The sequence below is a fragment of the Octopus bimaculoides genome, chromosome 3 (genome assembly GCF_046866305.1).
Source record: "Octopus bimaculoides isolate indiv1 chromosome 3, ASM4686630v1, whole genome shotgun sequence".
Classification (NCBI taxonomy): domain Eukaryota; kingdom Metazoa; phylum Mollusca; class Cephalopoda; order Octopoda; family Octopodidae; genus Octopus; species Octopus bimaculoides.
In genome coordinates, this window is record NC_142930.1 from 48673421 (window position 1) to 48693533 (window position 20113).

The 20113-nt window shown below is 37.3% G+C and overlaps 1 protein-coding gene across 1 annotated transcript in view; it reads right to left on the reverse strand.

Annotated features, from left to right (window-relative positions):
- The window catches only part of LOC106878123 (multifunctional procollagen lysine hydroxylase and glycosyltransferase LH3), a 68587-nt gene that overhangs the window by 17315 nt on the left and 31159 nt on the right, over nt 1-20113 (reverse strand). The window contains exons 6-13 of the mRNA XM_014927237.3: nt 18047-18159; nt 17370-17433; nt 15252-15349; nt 13530-13631; nt 11205-11336; nt 4299-4420; nt 2436-2537; nt 2106-2231 (exon numbers count right to left, since the gene is read on the reverse strand). Of these exons, the coding sequence (XP_014782723.1) occupies nt 2106-2231; nt 2436-2537; nt 4299-4420; nt 11205-11336; nt 13530-13631; nt 15252-15349; nt 17370-17433; nt 18047-18159 (859 nt within the window). The remainder of the gene's footprint in view (nt 1-2105; nt 2232-2435; nt 2538-4298; nt 4421-11204; nt 11337-13529; nt 13632-15251; nt 15350-17369; nt 17434-18046; nt 18160-20113) is intronic.

Here is a 20113-nt window from a genome sequence, read left to right on the forward strand (position 1 = left end):
GTTAATTTCCATAAAATTGGTTTAATTTCTGTATGCTTTGAAGAGAGCAAAAATTGAAAGAGTGAATAAAGTGAAAAGGCGACATTTGCTTTAAAGTGAGAGGAGAAAGTGTAAGATGTACATGTATATGAAATGGACAGTGCGTGTGTGTGAGAGAGAGAAAGAGAGAGTGTGTGTGAGTGAGTGAAGGTGTGTGTTGTGATGTATGAAATTTTTTGCATGTATGTGCAAGTGGCACTCACTCACTCTCTCTACCTCTCTCTCTCTCTCACACACACACACACACTCACACATTATCTTTCATATACACGTACATAAATAGGTGGAGATAAAGAATACACACACCACCTGTTTTTGGCGTAACCCTAACTGTAAACACTAGGAGTGCGTATTCTTGACCTACATATGCATACATCTTTTCTATGTACATGAGACAGAGAGAGTGTGAGGCTGTATTTCCTCAAAGTATATAGAAAAATTGGAGTGGCTGTGTGGTAAGTAGCTTGGTTACCAACCACATGGTTCCGGGTTCAGTCCCACTGCGTGGCACCTTGGGCAAGTGTCTTCTACTATAGCCTCGGGCTGACCAAAGCCTTGTGAGTGGATTTGGTAGACGGAAACTGAAAGAAGCCCGTCGTATATATGTGTATGTATATATAGATGTGTGTGTTGTGTGTGTCTGTGTTTGTCCCCCTAGCATTGCTTGACAACCGATGCTGGTGTGTTTATGTCCCCGTAACTTAGCGGTTCGGCAAAAAGAGACCGATAGAATAAGTACTAGGCTTACAAAGAATAAGTTCCGGGGTCGATTTGTTCGACTAAAGGCGGTGCTCCAGCATGGCCGCAGTCAAATGACTGAAACAAGTGAAAGAGTATTTTAATGCAATTTTTTTGGTTGTGGCTTATTTTAATACAATATTTATGTGTACATTTTCATAAACGTTTGTCTGAGTAGAATTCTACACATGTGTGAAACATTGGACGAAAAAGATACGTTAGAAACAAATCAAAATACTGTTTGGAAATGAACTCAAAATTGTGCGACCCAACCTAGTTGCTGAGGTTATTTTAGTTGTAAAAAAGAATTGTTAAGTCAAAAACATAGTTTATTTGGTAGATAGATAATAAGCAGCTTTCTTTATTATAAATACACATGTGATTAATTCGGAGATACATTACCTTCATTATTCACACGTCGTCACTCTCATAATGCAACACTTTATAATTTGGGTTCAAATTATAACAATATCTGTCAGAGCAACAACCGTCATCAAAAGACAGATATAACAGTGGCAAAAGCCCACTTTACAACATGACAATATGATAGAACAGAAATTATACTGTCTGTCCAGTAACTATATCTATCAGTGACAGGGTTGTGTTAACGAGATCTTTTAAATTGGGATGATTAAGATGGTTATACATTCAATATAAAGGATTGATATAATGTAGAGGGTTGATAGAATGCAGAAGAGTGATGCAGCATAAAGGATTAGTAGCTGTAGTGTAGATGATCGATAAGAATGTAGAGTATTGGTAAAGTGTGGAGGACTGATAGAATGTAGATGATGGTTAGTGTGGAGATAATTGATAGAATGTGGAGAATTGGTACAAAGAAGTCTAATTTGATGTAGAAAATTGATATAATACAGAGGATTGATATAATGCAGAGGTTTGACAGAATGTAGAGGTATGATAGAGTGTACATGATTGATACAAAGCAGAGAACTGATACACTGTGTGTGATTGATAGAGTGTAAAGGAGTAACGGAATGGAGAAGATTGATAGAACACAGAAGATTGAAAGAATGTAGCTAACTGACAAAGAAAAGAGAAGTGATAAAATGTAAATGATTAATAGTATGAAGAAGATATATAGAAGTATAGAGGATTGTTAGAATGTAGAGAATTAATTGAATGTAGAGGATTGTTCCAGTTAGTGTAGAGGAGTGATAGGATGTAGAAGATGCAATGCTTATATGAAGACCAACAAAGTAAACAGTTAGACATTTTCAAATGCCACTACACACAAATATATAAAAACTAAGTTCATCAAGGCAACAATACATTTGGTTCTAAAGTAGACTGATAGGTTGAACACTCACCGTCTTGTACTGTCCACAATGTCCAGATAATCTTCTGAACGAGCATAATAACCATCATTACTAATTGCTCCCCAGAAGTTACTCCAGAACTTACCAGGGCGAGCTACCATAGGAGCTAAAACACTTCTGTAATGAAAAATCTTTGGAAGTTAGAACAAAAAATAAATGAATAAATAAATAAATTTAAAAAAAAATTAAACTGAAACCAAACAAAAATAACCTTTCTAAATATTAATTTAGTTTAATTGAATTCATGTAAATTAAATTTCAGAGTTGAAATTAATGTTTGATGTAAATTACAAGAATATTCTGATATGATCTTAAACATACCTGTTCTGTTCAATGAGCAGTCGTAATGCTTTGGGGTTGTCAAGATGAGCTGTAGCATCAAGTGAGAGAAGATAACGACATGACTTCTGTATACAGGACTCACTGAAATAGAATTCAGGTAGAGATTATCAACTAATGGATCATATGCCAAATATGGCCATATGGAAACATGTCCATTAACTTTTTAGTGTTTAAACCAGACGTATCCTGCCAAAATATTCTACCTGTTTCATGTCCAAAATGACCACTTTAGCCTTTCACATCTGCTTTACAACATCATTCAAAAAACAAACAATCACATCATCAAAATCTCAAAGCTACAAGATTATAAGTGAATAATTGAAAATAATGTGAATAATAAGCATTACATTTGACAACGTAATCTGAATGCTACGGGGTTAAATATCTAAATATCTGCGTTGAGTTGTTATTGTTGCTAAGATTTAATTTCCCAAACTTTTTAACATCTTTAAAACATGTATTTACAATATTTACATCTCCACTGCTTCTCAATTAGTTTAATCTCCAATCAACATGATCCTACATTGAATTCAAACTAGGAACTTTTGTGCCAGTAGATAAAACATTAAGTACCTTGGGACACAATGGTTTAGTAAGAATACAGTCAAGCTCTATGTACATAACCAAGAATGTGACTCCTGATGGAAATCAAAGACCAAACTTATTAAAATGTAGTGCAGATATGAATATTGCAAAAGCAGACTCTAAATATAAATTATAATCTTAGAAACATCTTACATTTACATAACATCGGCAGCAATGATAACCTGACTATTTTAACACAACAGTTAAGCAAGATCTCCCACAACTGCTGGGTTCTGTAAGGAATAGTAATAAAGAGGCTAATCATATGCAAATGCATTTTAAAGTTATTTTCATATTTAATTCTACATTTATAATTTTATTATGTATTCACAGCATATTTTCTGAGGTAGGAAAATCCTGGTGTCTCTATGAAGCAAGAAGACATTTTATGAAATTTATTTTTAATGAAAGAGAAAGGAAAAGATAAATAATAATATATAACAATGTTTATGTAATAGTTTCTTGAGACATAGAATTTACTTCAAGAGTTCCTCAAGAATAAGTAAGATCATGGAAAAATCAGCTTGACACAATGGTTTAGAAAAAAGTCCTTTCTATATTAACCAAAATGAAGTAGATTGACAAATTTATTTTTTGAACCAGTTGAAGACACACGAGATGTCGAAATATTGTTTACTAGATAACTAATAATGATAATGATAATAATAGTAGTAGTAGTAGTAGTAGTAGTAGTAGTAGTAGTAGCAGTAGTAGTAGTAGTAGTAAAATGGTTTCAAATTTTGGGCACAAGGCCAGCAATTTCCAGGAAAGGATTAAGCCAATTACATCAACCTCAACTGGTACTTATTTTATTGACCCCAAAAAGATGAAAGGTAAGGTCAGTCTTGGTGGAATCTGAACTCAGAACGTAAAGACAGATGAAATGCCGCTAAGCATTTTGCCTGGCATGCTAATGATTCTGCTAGTTTGCCACCTTTGTTCCACACAACATATTAATATTACTATACTGTACATTACATAGTATACCAACGCTACCATACTACACCTCATACAACTGTCAGAATGTACTCTGTGAAATATAGCCAAACTGCAGCACTACATTCCCATAAACATACCCAGAATCACACTCTGCATTCCACATAACAATGAAGTGTGTAACAAAGTCTATTTACCAGACTGTAGCAAAGCAAAGCAGCTTTAAAACAATCATTCTCTCTTCCAGTATTTCTTTGTCTCACACACGCTAGACTGGTATGACTGCTAAATTATGTGAATGAAAAAAAATCAATGACTTACACAGCCCAATTCCTGCTCGTTGCTTCATCAACATTGTTTTCTGGAGTTATGTAATGCAAAGAATTGTAGCTGTCTTCAGCATCTTTAATAAATGATTTCACTTCCTCATGGTGATATTCCATCTGTAAAGATCAGTTATAGTGAGATAAACAAGAGAAACAATCACAGCAGGTACTACACTTAAGTCCAAAAGTTTGTTATGAAAATATTTACTATACTAGAGTATAAAGTGTGAGTGTGTGTGTGTGTATGTACACACACAGAGACTTATATGGAATGAATCCTGGACATATATTTACTAAGTTCTCAACAAACCTGCATAGACATTGAGACAACTGCAGTTTCAGTTTAACCTCACTAAACTATCAAGAGACTGCTGTGTATAGCTACACAAACAAAATTGTTGTTTAACTTCCATGTTTGTAAGTTAAATTTCATATTTACAGTAGTTTGAAGATACAATGAACACTGCTTGAAAACCAAAGAAATTAATATACAGAAGTTTATTTCATAGTTTGAAAAATATACAGTCTCATTAGGGAAGAAAGTTTATATTATTATTGTTCTAATATGTTTGAAATTTATAGTTTCAACAACCTTAACAATGAACATAAAATGAATGAAAAGCATAATAGAAGTCTTTGACATTATAAAACAAGCTCGAGTGTTAAGCTTTCAACAATGTAATATATATTTTACATATACATATGTACATTATCTGACCAATTTATATGCTGCCAAATGCATCTATAGCTAGCTACTATATAAAGAAAAAAACTTGCTAATTCTAGCAGAAATTTGATGTGTCACTTGCCATGATTCATTCTGATGTGTTGTCTGTTCATTATGTTACAGTACAATTATATTTATATATATATTTATATGTGAGTCAGATGATGTAGCATCGCTAATTTAACCAGACACAGATTACAAAACAGCTGTTAACAGATGGAATGAACATCTATTCTCTCACTTGTCTTATCTAGTTAATTCATATGTGCTCTCCACTTTTGTGATTCCTGGATTTTCAGAAAGATGGTGAGGTTAAACTCTAGCCTTAACCACTGTTTTTCTCAATAACTGCATGCTGGGTGGAGAACTTGCAATGAGTTCTGTTTAATTCTTCAAATCCCTATTCTAGTTATATATACATACTTATATATATATTTATATATATTTTTATACCAAAATTAGGCAAAAATATTGTATCTGTTAACAAACGTAGCAAAATACTCACAAGTGAGTTTTTGTATTTATATCGATTTAAATGAGAGCTCAAAACTGATCCATTGAAAATACTTTATTATGATAATGATAATTATCATTATCATTATAAAGTATTTTCAATGGATCAGTTTTGAGCTCTCATTTAAATCGACATATATATATATATATATATATATATATATATATATATATAGACTTCAACACAGTTTCCATCTGGTACTGATCAACCTAAGACTACAGTAATGCAATTTCTTTAAACTAACAAAGTAAAAAATATAATTACAGTCAATAGAAATCCATTCTAAATTATCTCAATCTCTTCTCCGCTGACATACTACGACGAAGTCTCCAAGATGCAGATAAGATAGAGATTTTTATTTATTTACGGCCTCAAACATCTCATACCTTTCGCGCTTTAGTCTGCCCTCTATTATTTATCTTGTTTCTCTCCATGAAATTCAATTGAATTCAGTTTTTGTCTTAAATTCATACTTATTCATTCTCTAAGCTTCCTAAATTCATGCTACGTATATATTCTATTCACCTAGATTTCATTGCTCTTTTAAAAATTACGATTTATGCATTGTTGTCTCTCAAATATTTAAAATCTATGATTAAGAGGCCTATCTCCTCGCTGACGGTACCTACCCACCCCTACCCATTTTCCTTTATTCAAAAATTCTTATCGCTCCTTTAAAGTTATGGCTTTTAAGTGTTGATTTCTCAGCCCAAGAATTACAGCGTGATGTGCTGCTTGACTGGTCCCCCCTCTCTCTCTCTCTTTATATATATATATATATATATATATATATATGATGATGATGATGATGATCCTTTCTCCCGCCATGCCTCTGTCTATCCCTCCATCCTCTCTAAATCAGTCCCTCTCCCTCTCTCTCTCTCTCGTAGTTTTTCCTTAAGGTTTTCAGGTTCTGGGTATATATAAATGAGAAATCCATTCTAAATTATCTCAATCTCTTCTCCGCTGACATATTATGACGAAGTCTCCAAGATGCAGATAAGATAGAGATTTTTATTTATTTACGGCCTCAAACATCTCATACCTTTCGCGCTTTAGTCTGCCCTCTATTATTTATCTTGTTTCTCTCCATGAAATTCAATTGAATTCAGTTTTTGTCTTAAATTCATACTTATTCATTCTCTAAGCTTCCTAAATTCATGCTATGTATATATTCTATTCACCTAGATTTCATTGCTCTTTTAAAAATTACGATTTATGCATTGTTGTCTCTCAAATATTTAAAATCTACGATTAAGAGGCCTATCTCCTCGCTGATGGTACACCCGCCCTCCCACCCCCTCCACCGGAAGTGCATTCCTCCGTCATCCTGTCATCCTCGGCTGTCTCCCGGAACCCATCTAGTGGCCTTGGCCATCCTCTCCCCAACCTTTGGGTAGCGCATTAAGTTTGAGTAATGTTTGCAGGTTGTAGGTACTGTTTTGATTATGAATTCTTCCAATTGCAAGTTTTCTTTTCAGGTACACGACACTGCTTCCCCCTTTCCCAGGCTACAGGCCCACACCCCCAACACCCATACTGTTAGGATTGGCACTCTCAACGTCGGCACGCTGAAAGGTAGATCTGGTGAAATTGTTGAGATGCTTGAACGGAGACGCGTAGATATGTGCTGCATCCAGGAAGTAAGATGGAGAGGAGGTTCTGCGAGGTTCCTCACAGGCAAAGAACACAGGTACAAGATTTTCTGGGCAGGGAACACTGACGGGGTCGGGGGCGTAGGAATACTTCTAGCGGAGAAATTGGTGGATAAGGTAATCGAGGTCGTTAGAGTAAGTGACAGAGTACTTAAGATTAGACTAGTGCTTCATCATAGATTAGCTACTGTCATCTCAGCCTATGCACCCTCAACCGGGGCTACCAGATGGTCTGAAAGACCAATTCTATGACACCCTCTTGCAAACTACCTCGTCGACGAGTGACAGGGACCTTCTCTTTGTGGCTGGAGACTTCAATGGTCATGTCGGACGTCGTGCTGGAGGCTTCCATGGCATACATGGAGGCTATGGCTTCGGTTCCCGCAACGAGGAGGGAACCAGACTGCTGGAGTTCTGTGATGCAACCGATCTTATGGTCTGCAATACCAACTTCAGGAAACCTGCCAGTCACCTAGTCACCTACTGCTCCGGCAGACATTCTAGCCAAATCGACTACATCCTCGCCAGAAATAGGGAAAGAGGGCGGCTTATAAATGCCAAAACCTACCCTGGCGAAGAATGTACCCCACAACATAGATTAGTAGTTAGCAACTTTGGGATCAAGGCAAAATGGGTGCCCAGAATTAGACGGGCTTGGAGGAGAAGGGTGTGGAAGCTTAAAGACCCTGCAAATGGACAGAGACTTAGAGACAAGTTACTTGAAGCATTTAACGAAATAGAAGGGGATATAGCATTATACAACGTGGAGGACAATTGGAGATTTCTGCGGGACAACCTGTTGAAAGCCACCGACCAGATTTGTGGGTGGTGTAAGGTCCCCTCCCGACCCAGAGTAACGTGGTGGTGGAACAAGGAGGTAGACAGGGCTATTAGACAAAAGAAACAGGCTTGGAAGGACTGGAAGAACGGTGGTAGCAGGGAATTGTACCAATGTGCCAGAAGGGAGGCTAGGCGACAGGTTTATTTAGCCAGAGGGGAAGCAGATAAGAAAAGATTTGCCAATGTTCTGCGCCGTGAGGACCAAAGACTCGAGGTATTTCGTGTTGCAAGACAGTGTAGGAGAGAGAATAGTGATGTTGTAGGAGAGAAATGTGTTCGCATGGATGATGGTACGCTTGCACTAAATGAGGATGCAAAGAAAGAGGTCTGGAGATGCCACTACGATAGATTGCTTAATAAAGAGAATGAATGGGAGGAAGAGAGCCTGCCGTATGTCGACCCAATAGAGGGACCAGCTATCCGAGTTGATAATACCAGGGTAGATAAAGCAATTAAGAGTATGAAGACCGGGAAAGCCCCCGGCCCATCAGGAATCACTGCAGAGATGCTCAAAATATCTGGCAGTGTTGGCTATAGCCTAGTCACCTGTATTACGAACCAGGTGATACACGAAGGAGTCATACCAAATGACTGGTGTAGCAGCATCATAGTCAACTGCTACAAAGGTAAAGGTGACGCTTTAGATACAAATAATTACAGAGGCATCAAGCTGTTAGATCAGGTTATGAAAGTTACAGAGAGGGTCATAGCCCAACTAATTAGGGAACGAATCAATTTAGATGAGATGCAGTTTGGGTTCGTGCCAGGTAAAAGCACTACTGATGCCTTATTTCTAGTGAGACAGCTGCAGGAGAAATACCTAGCTAAGGATAAACCTCTGTACCTGGCTTTCGTTGACATGGAGAAAGCCTTTGACAGGGTCCCCCGATCCCTTATCTGGTGGTCAATGAGGAAACTTGGGATAGAAGAATGGTTAGTGAGAGCTGTGCGAGCCATGTACAGAGATGCTGCCAGTAAGGTGAGGGTTGGAAATGAGTACAGCAATGAATTCCGGGTAGAGGTAGGGGTCCACCAAGGTTCCGTCCTCAGCCCCCTCCTATTTATCATAGTCCTCCAGGCAATCACAGAGGAGTTCAAGACAGGTTGCCCCTGGGAGCTCCTCTATGCTGATGACCTTGCCCTAATTGCGGAGTCACTATCAGAACTAGAGGAGAAGTTTCAGGTGTGGAAGCAAGGTCTAGAATTGAAGGGCCTTAGAGTCAACCTAGCTAAAACCAAAATCCTAATAAGTAGGAAGGTAGACGAAACACAAACCCCTTCAGGTAGATGGCCCTGCTCAGTATGTAGAAAAGGAGTAGGTAGTAACTCTATAAGATGTACCCGGTGCAAGCTATGGACACATAAGAGGTGCAGCAACATCAAAGGCAGGTTAACTAGCAAGTTAGTTTTTGTTTGTGGCAGATGTTCAGGTGCAATAAAGACTGTAAGCAAACAGGAAACAACTTCTATCTCATTCCAGGGTGAAAAACTAGAGGTAGTCGATAGCTTCCGCTATCTGGGCGACCAAGTTAGTAGTGGGGGTGGGTGCGCTGAAAGTGTAGCTGCTAGAATAAGAATAACCTGGGCAAAGTTTAGAGAGCTCTTACCCCTGCTGGCGACAAAGGGACTCTCACTCAGAGTAAAAGGCAGACTGTATGACGCATGCGTACGAACAGCCATGCTACATGGCAGTGAAACATGGGCTGTAACTGCTGAGGACATACGTAAGCTTGCAAGGAATGAAGCCATTATGCTCCGTTGGATGTGTAATGTCAATGTGAATACCCGTCAGAGTGTAAGTATCTTGAGAGAAAAGCTGAACATTAGAAGCATCAGTTGTGGTGTGCAAGAGAGACGATTGCGCTGGTATGGACATGTGGTGAGAATGGATGAGGATAGCTGCGTGAAAAAGTGCCACACCCTAACAGTTGAGGGAACCCGTGGAAGAGGTAGGCCTAAGAAGACCTGGGCTGAGGTGGTGAGGCAAGACCTTCGTACATTGGGCCTCACCGAGGCGATGACTACTGACCGAGACCTTTGGAAATGTGCTGTGCGTGAGAAGACCCGGCAAGCCAAGTAAGATCGTTGCCAGTGCCCCTGGACTGGCTCTTGTGCGGGTGGCACATGAGATGCACCATTTTGAGCGTGGCCGTTGCCAGTACCGCCTGACTGGCTCCCGTAGGATTTTCGAGTGAGATCGTTGCCAGTGCCCCTGGACTGGCTTGTGCGGGTGGCACATAAAAGACACCATTTCGAGCGTGGCCGTTTTCGTGCGGGTGACACGTAAATGCACCCACTACACTCTCTGAGTGGTTGGCGTTAGGAAGGGCATCCAGCTGTAGAAACTCTGCCAAATTAGATTGGAGCCTGGTGTTGCCATCCGGTTTCACCAGTCCTCAATCAAATCGTCCAACCCATGCTAGCATGGAAAGCGGACGTTAAACGATGATGATGATGATGATGATGAATAGAAGCAGAAAAGGGGAAAAAAAGGCTTATTAAACAATTATAGTTCAAACTTAGAACATAAGCTAAAGTTTAAACAATACAGATGATACTTAAAATTGTTAAGCACAAAGGTCCAGTAATTAGTTCTTGACATGGATGCAACCATGGCTCTATGGTACAGATGCTAGTATGGTTGTTTGGCTAGAAAGCTTGATTTTGCAAACACATGATTCCAAATCTAATGTATGATACTTTAGTCAAGTCTCTTCTACTAAAATCTTGGATTAAAAAATGCATTGAGTGGAATTTGTTATATGGAAACTATGCAGAAGCCCAAAGTATATACATGTATGTAGGTAGGTATGCATCTTTTATGCATACACATTGGTGAAAGATCTAAATAACAGTGATAAAACTGATCAACAAGTGTTTGTAAACAAAAATACCCCGTGGTATTTGTTCTGAATGAGCTTCACAGACACTCCCTTGTCACTTCTTACCATCATAAATGCAATGAATCTATGCACCATTAGAAATCTATAAATAAATGACATTATTGTTTTTTGAAATTGGCAATATAAAATATAAAACGCTTTAAACAACAGATTGTTTTATCAAATCTATTTTTAAATGCAAAACTGAAAAGTAAAAACTCAACATATCAGAGATATAAAAAGCAAAGAAAAAAAAAACTGAGAAGTAAAAAGTGTAACTCACTTTGTTATGGATATATAAATCAATGCGTTTCGATGGATAATCCAACTTGTAAACTTTATCAAAGAATTCTCTCATAAATGGAATATTGTGATGTATAAAAACTGCAATCATTACTTTTGGATAATCAGAAATCTGAAAAAGTTTAGAGAAATCATAGCAATGACAGTCATTCCATGATATTTCTGGGATAAATTTTACCTTCTTTAAAGAAAAACTCTGTGTTGACATCACATGAAGGTTCTAAACAAACACCTATTTCCAGTCTTCCATGGGAAGATAATCTAGCTTTGGGAAAATATTACCTTGTTCAGAAACAGGTGAGAGTTAGCAACAGGAAAGGCATCCAGCTATAGAAAAATCTCCCCCAATAAGCTCCACTTAATCCATGCAAACACAGAAAAGTAGATGTTAAAATAATGATGATAGTTTCTTAAATTTTGTAGTTTCAAATCTTACAATTATATTTCAGTTTACTTTGAGTGGTCAGCAATGTTCAATTTTAAAAACAGTTCTATCAACAAATAAACCACCTCAACCCATGCAAAGCATGGAAAAATGGTTGTGAAACAATCATAAGACACTTTTTTTTTTTTCCTGAAATATTTAACTCTGGTAAAAAAAAAAGTAAGATTTATTTAATCTATATCTGACTTAAATTTGAATGAGCTGTGATGGGTGAATGAATGACCTTGTCTGAATAAGTTTATCTTTTAACATCTTAATTGGCCAGATCCCGGTTCTCACACCTACCTTACAATATGATTAGGCACAGGTCTGGTTATGTGGTAAGAAGTTTACTTCCCAACCCCATGGATCTGAGTTCAGTCCCATTGCATGGCACCGTAGGAAAGTGTCTTCTACTATAGCCTTGGTCCAACCAAAGCCTTGTGAGTAGATTTGTTAAATGGAAACTGGAAGGAACCCATCATATATACATATATCTGTGTATCTTTGTGTCTATGTTTGTCCCACACTCACCACTTAACAACCAATGTTGGTGTGTTTACGTCCCCATTACTTAGCGGTTCAGCAAAAACGATAGATAGAATAAGTAGCAGGCTTAAAAAGAAAGTCCCAGGGTTGATTTGTTTGACTAAAAATTCTTCAAGATAGTGCCCTAGCATGGTCACAATCTAATGACTAAAACAGGTAAAAAATAAAAGATAGTCACATAAGGAAAATCTCAAATTTACAAGATAATGCATGAGTAATTCAAAACGTCATCATCATCATTTAACATCCACTTTCTATGCTGGCATGGGATGGATGATTTGACATGGCACTAGCTGGCAGGGAGCTGCCCAGACTCCAGTTATCTGTCAAGGCATGGTTTCTATGACTAGATACTCTTTCTAATGTCAACCACTTAACAAAGTGTGCTGGGTGCTTTTTATGTTCCACTGCATGACTGCATTTACACAGCACTAGCACAGGTACTGTTTAAGTGGCAATGGCACCTGAAAGGACAAACCTGTATGTGTGGAAGACAGCAATTTTACTTAAGTTGACATGTCCTATCAAGTACAGCAAATAACCACATCTCCCAGTCCCTCCTAATTTCCTCAGTGAGGCTCAGCACCTGAAGATTCTTTCTCACTACTTCGTCCCGTGTCTTCCTGGGTCTACCCCTTGTGCAGGTACTCTCCACAAAACAATGTGAATACATAAGCATTAGATTTGATAGAGTAATCTGATTGCTAGGGGAGTAAACCATTTACAGTTATTACATTGTCTCAGATGAATAGAGAGTAATGAGATCAAACATTCCTATACTCAAGTCTGAGTCATGAATCCTCACAAATTACATAATACCTGGTGTTATGTCATTTGAGTTGCTTATGAGAGAGAGAGAGAGTACTATTGTTGTATCAAAGTCAAATAATTACTAAAAGAGGTCAGCTATAAACACACAACTCCATTAAGCACACATCAAAATTTACTAAACCCATCAAAACCATGCTTAAGCATGGAAAATATCATAAGTCAATGTGAAAAGAAATTCCTTTGCAGATTAAAATTTCTACCCATGCCATTAAGTGATGATGATAATTCCAACACTATTTTAAAACTCAAATTTCAGCAGCTCATATTAAAGAACTTTTAGGAATCTAACACAATGATTCAAAGATGTACATTTGATAGCAGACCACACCCCCATCACCCACCCACCCACCTGCCCAGACAAAACTGTTCGTTGAGACAACAGACCCTAGAGAAAGAGCTTTTGGCAAGACAACAGAGATGTTGATGTATATACAATTAGCTTAGCATATTGCAACAAATCATATATAATATAGATTGTTTTATATCATTAGATGTAATTACCTTTACAGAAGATAGGCTGAGCACATCTTCCTTACAGGAAAAACAACCACCAGTTTTTGTCCAACCATCTCCAAGATAATTGGCAATTCGACTGAATTCTTCCTAAAAAAAAGAATATGCCAGAATGATGAAAGATGACGATCAGGTGAAATATTTAGGAATAGGAAAAGCATCAAAATACAATGCTATGTAGTACACATACACAATATTAGCATTACACACACACACACACACACTATATACCTCTATCTTCACCATATTTTGGTTTCAGATTTTGGCCCAAGGCCAGCAATTTCTGGGGAAGGGGTAAGTTGATTACATTGACCCCAGATTTCAACTGGTACTTACTTTATTGAACACGATAGGATGAAAGGCAAAGCTGACCACAGCAGCATTTGAACTCAACATAAAGACACACAAAATGCTGCTAAGCATTCTGCCCAGTGTGCTAATGATTCTGCCAGCACGCTGCCTTTGTTCACCATATATTATAGACACCATTACTGCCCTACATACATCACAACAAATACAGTACAAACATCATCACCACATTACAGATACCAGCACCACTATAATATAATCATCACCACTGTCACATACGAGGGGGTGCTGAGAAGTTCCTGGCTTTGGATAAAAGACAATACAAGAGGATCAGTTAATTATGATTTTATTCAACATATTCCCCCTTCTCAGATTCACACACTTATTGCAGCAGTGCTTCAGTTTTTTTAAAGCCTGTAAAAGAACTCTGAAGGCTGAGCCTCCAACCAGGCCTTTCATGATACCCTTAAAGCCAGGAACTTTTCAGCACCCCTCATATTGTAAACACCACTGCAAAAAAGAGACCCTCTTCGATCATGAATGACCATGGGACTGCACCTAGAAAGTTAACCTCCAAGGCACAAGTCCAAGCAAGTTTGTTTATGGAAGACCAGCAGTCACCCATGCATACCAGCCTCATGTCTCCACACCACTGATATTATCCAAGGGAAAGGAAAAGGCCAATACGGCTTAAGGTCAGTGACGTTGCAACTTATTTCTATAGTTGTGGGAACTGGAGCAATATGATATAAAGTGTTTTGCTCAAGAACGCAACATACATCCCAGTCTGGAAATCTAACTCACTACCTCATGTTGTGAGCCCAACACTAACCACTGAACCACCAATACATATAAAACAAGCACAACCTCTGCTACTGTCACCACATACTCACTATTGACATTAGGAGTCAATGAACAAACCTCTACATTGTCATTCAACCTGCTAGAAATAGCAACCAAACCGTAGTCTACCATCTTTAAAAAAAAAAGTACATGTTGGATAATGTGAACATGGGTTTCAGTTCACATCACAGAAAAAGGATGAGATGGCCACAGTTGGAAAGGTTTTGATCATAAATCTACTCAGTCAAGGATGACCTGGAACTAAACAATAACTCTAGACACCACAAACATGCACACAACTACTACACACTACAGAACCTCAACATGGTTGCTTGACTGCTGGAAATAGTAGCCAAATCTCCCTCAAATTACAACCTACTGTCTTAAAAATGAAAAGATTCAGTACACAATATATAGTTCATGATATACAAAAAGACAGGGTGAACATGGTTGGAAAGCCTTTGTTTGACAAGGCTAACCTGGGGCTAAATGACAACAAATGCCATCACAATCTCCACCATACAATAAGAATTAACAACATTCTCCTTCATACTTTACCTTGACTGGTCCATTTCCATGTACAACAGTTGGTGTTTGTCTAGTTTTGACATTATACAGGAAACTGTGAGCCCCTTTAAATTTCACCATAATCTCACCTACAACAAAACAGGAATAGGAAAACATTATTTCAGAACTGTTATGTTTTACTCAGAATTATGTAGCATAGTTTACGATAAACAACTAAGGGTTAGCCCTTTAGTGTTCAGATTGCTCTGCCAAATATCAATAGAATATTCATTTATTACCATTGGTTTGAATTAATGAAGCAGACCCGTCCTACACAGCAGATACTCAAGAAGACCAGTCCTGTACAGCAGAAGTGTTAAGGCTGCTCCCCATGGTGAGGAGGACTAACCTGCAAGAGTCTTGTGCCAGTTCCACATAATAAGCACTCATGTCAGTACCACGTCAAAAGCACCCAGCACACACTGTAAAGTGGTTGGCATTAGGAGCTAAGAAGGGAAGCCAAGCCAAATCAGATTGGAACCTGGTGCAGCTCTCCAGTTTGCCATCTCCAGTCAAACTGCCCAACCGATGCCAGCACATATCTTTCTTTTAAACCAGATACTTATGCTATTGATCTCTTTTGCCAAACCCCTAAGTTACGGAGATGTAAACACACCAACCCTACTTGTCAAGTGGTGGTAGGGGACAAGCATAGACACAGACACACACATATATATATACAATGTGCTTCTTTCAGTTTCCATCTACCAAATCTACTCACAAAGCTCTGATTGACCCGATGCTATAACAGAAAACGCTTTCCCAAAGTGTCAACCAGTGGGACTGAACCCAGAACCACATGATTAGAAAGCAAGCTTCTTACCACACAGTCACACCTGCATCATTTACAAATAAGATTTAGAGAAGTGAATGTGATTGTATGTATTGTATCTCCACACATGACATCAACATGAAACTCAAAGAATTCATATCCTTAATGCAAGCCATATGTTACAAATTTGTCCCAGAGAAAAAGGCCATTGTACATAAGAAAAAATTCTTATGAGATGGTGTACAAAGAATGAAAACCACCTCAACAGAGAACTCAATGGCAATGAAAAATCCCACAGCATAAATAAGAGAGAGCAAAGAAGCCTGGATTATAGAAAATATAAAATCTTTAGCTACAAATGTCTCTTCTAGGAGTCAATACTTATGTCTGTTTGTTCAAAATTATTAAGTAACTAAGTTTTCCTGAGAACTATGCTGCCCTATCTATACTTTGTGTTTTTCAGGCCACATGTGCTTGGGTTCAAAAAGACATGTTTATTTTTCTGTACATTTCTAAGAATCTCAAATTGTACCTTCTTCTTGATGGCCTGGATGCAACAATTCTGAGGGTATCAAAATTCCCAGACAAACTGAAAACTGTTAGCATCTTCTTAAAGCAATTCACCCCAAATATAGTGAAATCATGTGACTGTATTTATTTGGGGTTAATAAACTCATAAACCCAGACAAGTCTAGGTTCTGCTGCTAATATAACCCTAAGTGTCAAGAAATTTTGCTCTACATCTGTAGCCCAGACACTGACATTACTCACTGCATGAAATCATTTATCAAACAAATGCAACTCAGGAATATGTATAATCTTCTAATGAAAACTGTTTGGGGTTATAACTTATGTTAATATAAGGCACAGTAACTATACTACTTTGATTTCAATTAACTTGGGTTTTAACAATCCTCACCACAACACAGAATAATATATTTATTGTATGCTGCATTGTGTTATGTATAGTTAACCTTAGTTGAATTTTATGAAAGCAACATGACATTTTACATACGTATAGCAGAATGTATAACAGATAATCTATACACTTAACTACGACAGCATGTAACTTAATTTCACTGGTCCTATGGAGACTATATGGGAATCAAAGCTGCAATAAATCTGTTGCTGATCTCATGCTTTTATCAACTTAGATGTTTAAGCAAAGCAACACAATAAGATTACATATGTTTATACATGCACAAAATGGCTATAGATATAATAATTACATTTTATTTTTAAATAAACAAGATTTTAAAACAGAAAATGCCTGAAATACAAAACAGCAACAAAAAAAAATGAATAGAGTAATATATATGAGCAGCAACAAAATTTACCAAGAGCTCCATTTAAGTTTTGGAATATCGCTGATTTCGTATCCAATTTAATGTCCCATCGTGTCTATAAGAAGAATAAAATAAAAGAAACTGTATTATAAGTAATTATAGTACATATAACATGAATATTACAATACAATATATGAATAGAATAACTATCTCATTAAAACCAACATAATTACATAACAGTTTTTAAAGTTAGTGTTGATAAAGTATTGGATAAATAACAGGAGGCTTGCATCTTAAATATCACTAGTATGAACATGCACCTTTCTTTTTCAGGTATGCAGATGCAGCCCACCCAATCTTTGGACTGGCTGGTGCCCATTCTCATGAGACTTTTTTGTGGCTGGATTTTCTACGGGGAGCATGCCCTTGCTTAACTCCAACCTCAGTTTCTAGACATGAATGGTCCTGAGACCAAGGCCTCTACCATGATTTTTAAGAAATGTGGTGGAAAACTAGCTCAGGAAAGCAGAGACACTGCCTCCATGCAACCCCTTTCAGAGCCCCACTACTTAAGTCATACTAAAAATAAAATTTACAACATTGAAATTTCAAAGCTATGAGATACTGTCTGATTAATTCAAAATAATGTGAAAAAATAAACATAGTATTTGATTGAGTAATTTGAATGCTACAAGCTTAAAACAATGACGATGTATGAGTAAACTTACACGTAGTTCTTTGTTGAGGAATATTTTGGTATAGTAAAGTTGATCATCCTCTTTATTTCCAATAGGTTTAAAGGTGACAATCTCATGGATGTCCTTGGCAACACCCATAAAACCTTCAATAGACACAAAAAAAGTAAAGTTAATTTTATTAGTTTCAGATGTTTGTTGAGATGGGTGTTATATCTCACTTACAATCTAGTGTCTATATCTAGGCAAAAGTAAAAATATTGTTATTGTTAACATGACCTAATTGGAGTTAAACTAAAGGCTTGAATGGGGTTAATCTATTGTGGGAAAGTAATACAAGAAAATCCAAAACCCCTAGTCTTCAGTTACATGGCAGTGATATAAAAAAAAAAACACAAAAAATAAGGTCACTCCCACCCACCCATCCCCTTTATTTTCTTCACAAACACTTTGATGAGTACAATGGTTGTGAAGTGGAAGTTATGAACAACAGAGAATACAATCACAAGATCATAAGTTACTGCTGCCTACAAGTATATGCTTGACTGAGTGACAAAACAGATTCCATTCCTACTTCATGGTTGAGTTATTGATAGAAAAAGGCATCCAGCTACAAAGATAATTGCCCCCACCAACATCTTCAACATGCCAGCAAGTAAAAAAAAAAAAGAAATCAGATGTTAAAATAAGCTTCAAATCTTGTTACAAGAATGCTGACTGGATTTTTCCATATGCATTTTGTTGGTTGAAAAACAACTTGCTGGGGAAACATTGGTTGATATCAAATTCATTGAGAGACATCTTTTATCTTTCACTTGTTTTTCTCATTAGATTGCAGCCAATCTGGAGCACCGTCTTGAAGAATTTTTAGTCAGATGAATTGACCCCAGTACTTATTTTATTGGTAATTTTTGTCAAACTGCTAGGTTACAAGGGATGTAAACACACCAACACTGGTTGTCAAGCAATGGTGGGGAACAAACACAAAGACAACACACACACATATGACAGACATCTTTCAGTTTCCATCTACTAAATCCCCTCACAAGGCTTTGGTCAGCCTGGGGATATAGCAGAAGACAATTGCCCAAGGGGCAACACAGTAGGACTGAACCCAGAACCATGTGGTTGTGAAGCAAACTTCTTACCACACAGCCATGCCATAGAAAACCATGCTAATTTTTTTTAAATACCTTATTCTAATTTTGAAATAATGAATTATAAAATTTATAAAATGAAATATATTTTGAATTTATTTTCATGCTGTAGTGTTTGCATATGAAAATGAATATAATTATAAAGAAAATAATGTTACAACATATATTGTAGTATTTTAGGATGGCCATTCATTCATTTATTTTTTTGCCAAATGCTACATTTCTTCTATTTCATACACTACAGCATCCAGGACAACTAAATTCACATTGCCAATAGTTTTTGAAATCAGGGATTTTGTTTTTATTGAAATAGAATCTCTATATATACAACCACATCATGTGTGTGTGGTGTGTATGCATGTATGTGATGTGTGTGTGCATGTGTGAAGTGTGTATGCACATGTGAGTGGTGTGTGTGTGTGAGAGTGGTGTGTGTGTGTGCGTGTGTTTGCATGTGCGAGTGATGTTTACACATGTATGTGATGTGTGTGTGCATGTGTGAAGTGTGTATGCACATGTGAGTGGTGTGTGTGTGTGTGTGTGTGTGTGTGTGTGTGTGTGTGTGTGTGTGTGTGTGTGTGTGCGAGTGATGTTTACACATGTATGTGATGTGTGTGTGCATTTCTGTGTACACACACGTGCAGAAATTAACTTGTATTTTCAACTAGACTGTTGTTGTGTGACTTGTGTAAAAGCCCAACACATAAAATCCTTGAGGATCTCAAGTTGTCAAGTTTAACTCATCAACAACAGAACAATAAAATTCAAGGAAACTCATAGTGGCCTGTGTCGTCAAATAAGTGGAATAAATTAGGCCCTTCATTCTTTGAGGAAGGACCCTCATACAACTTTGTGAACTTACTTTGCTTATTATTCAATATATTAATATATTGCTAGTTAATAGACTTCATGATATGGAATAACTTTGCATGCACATAAAAAC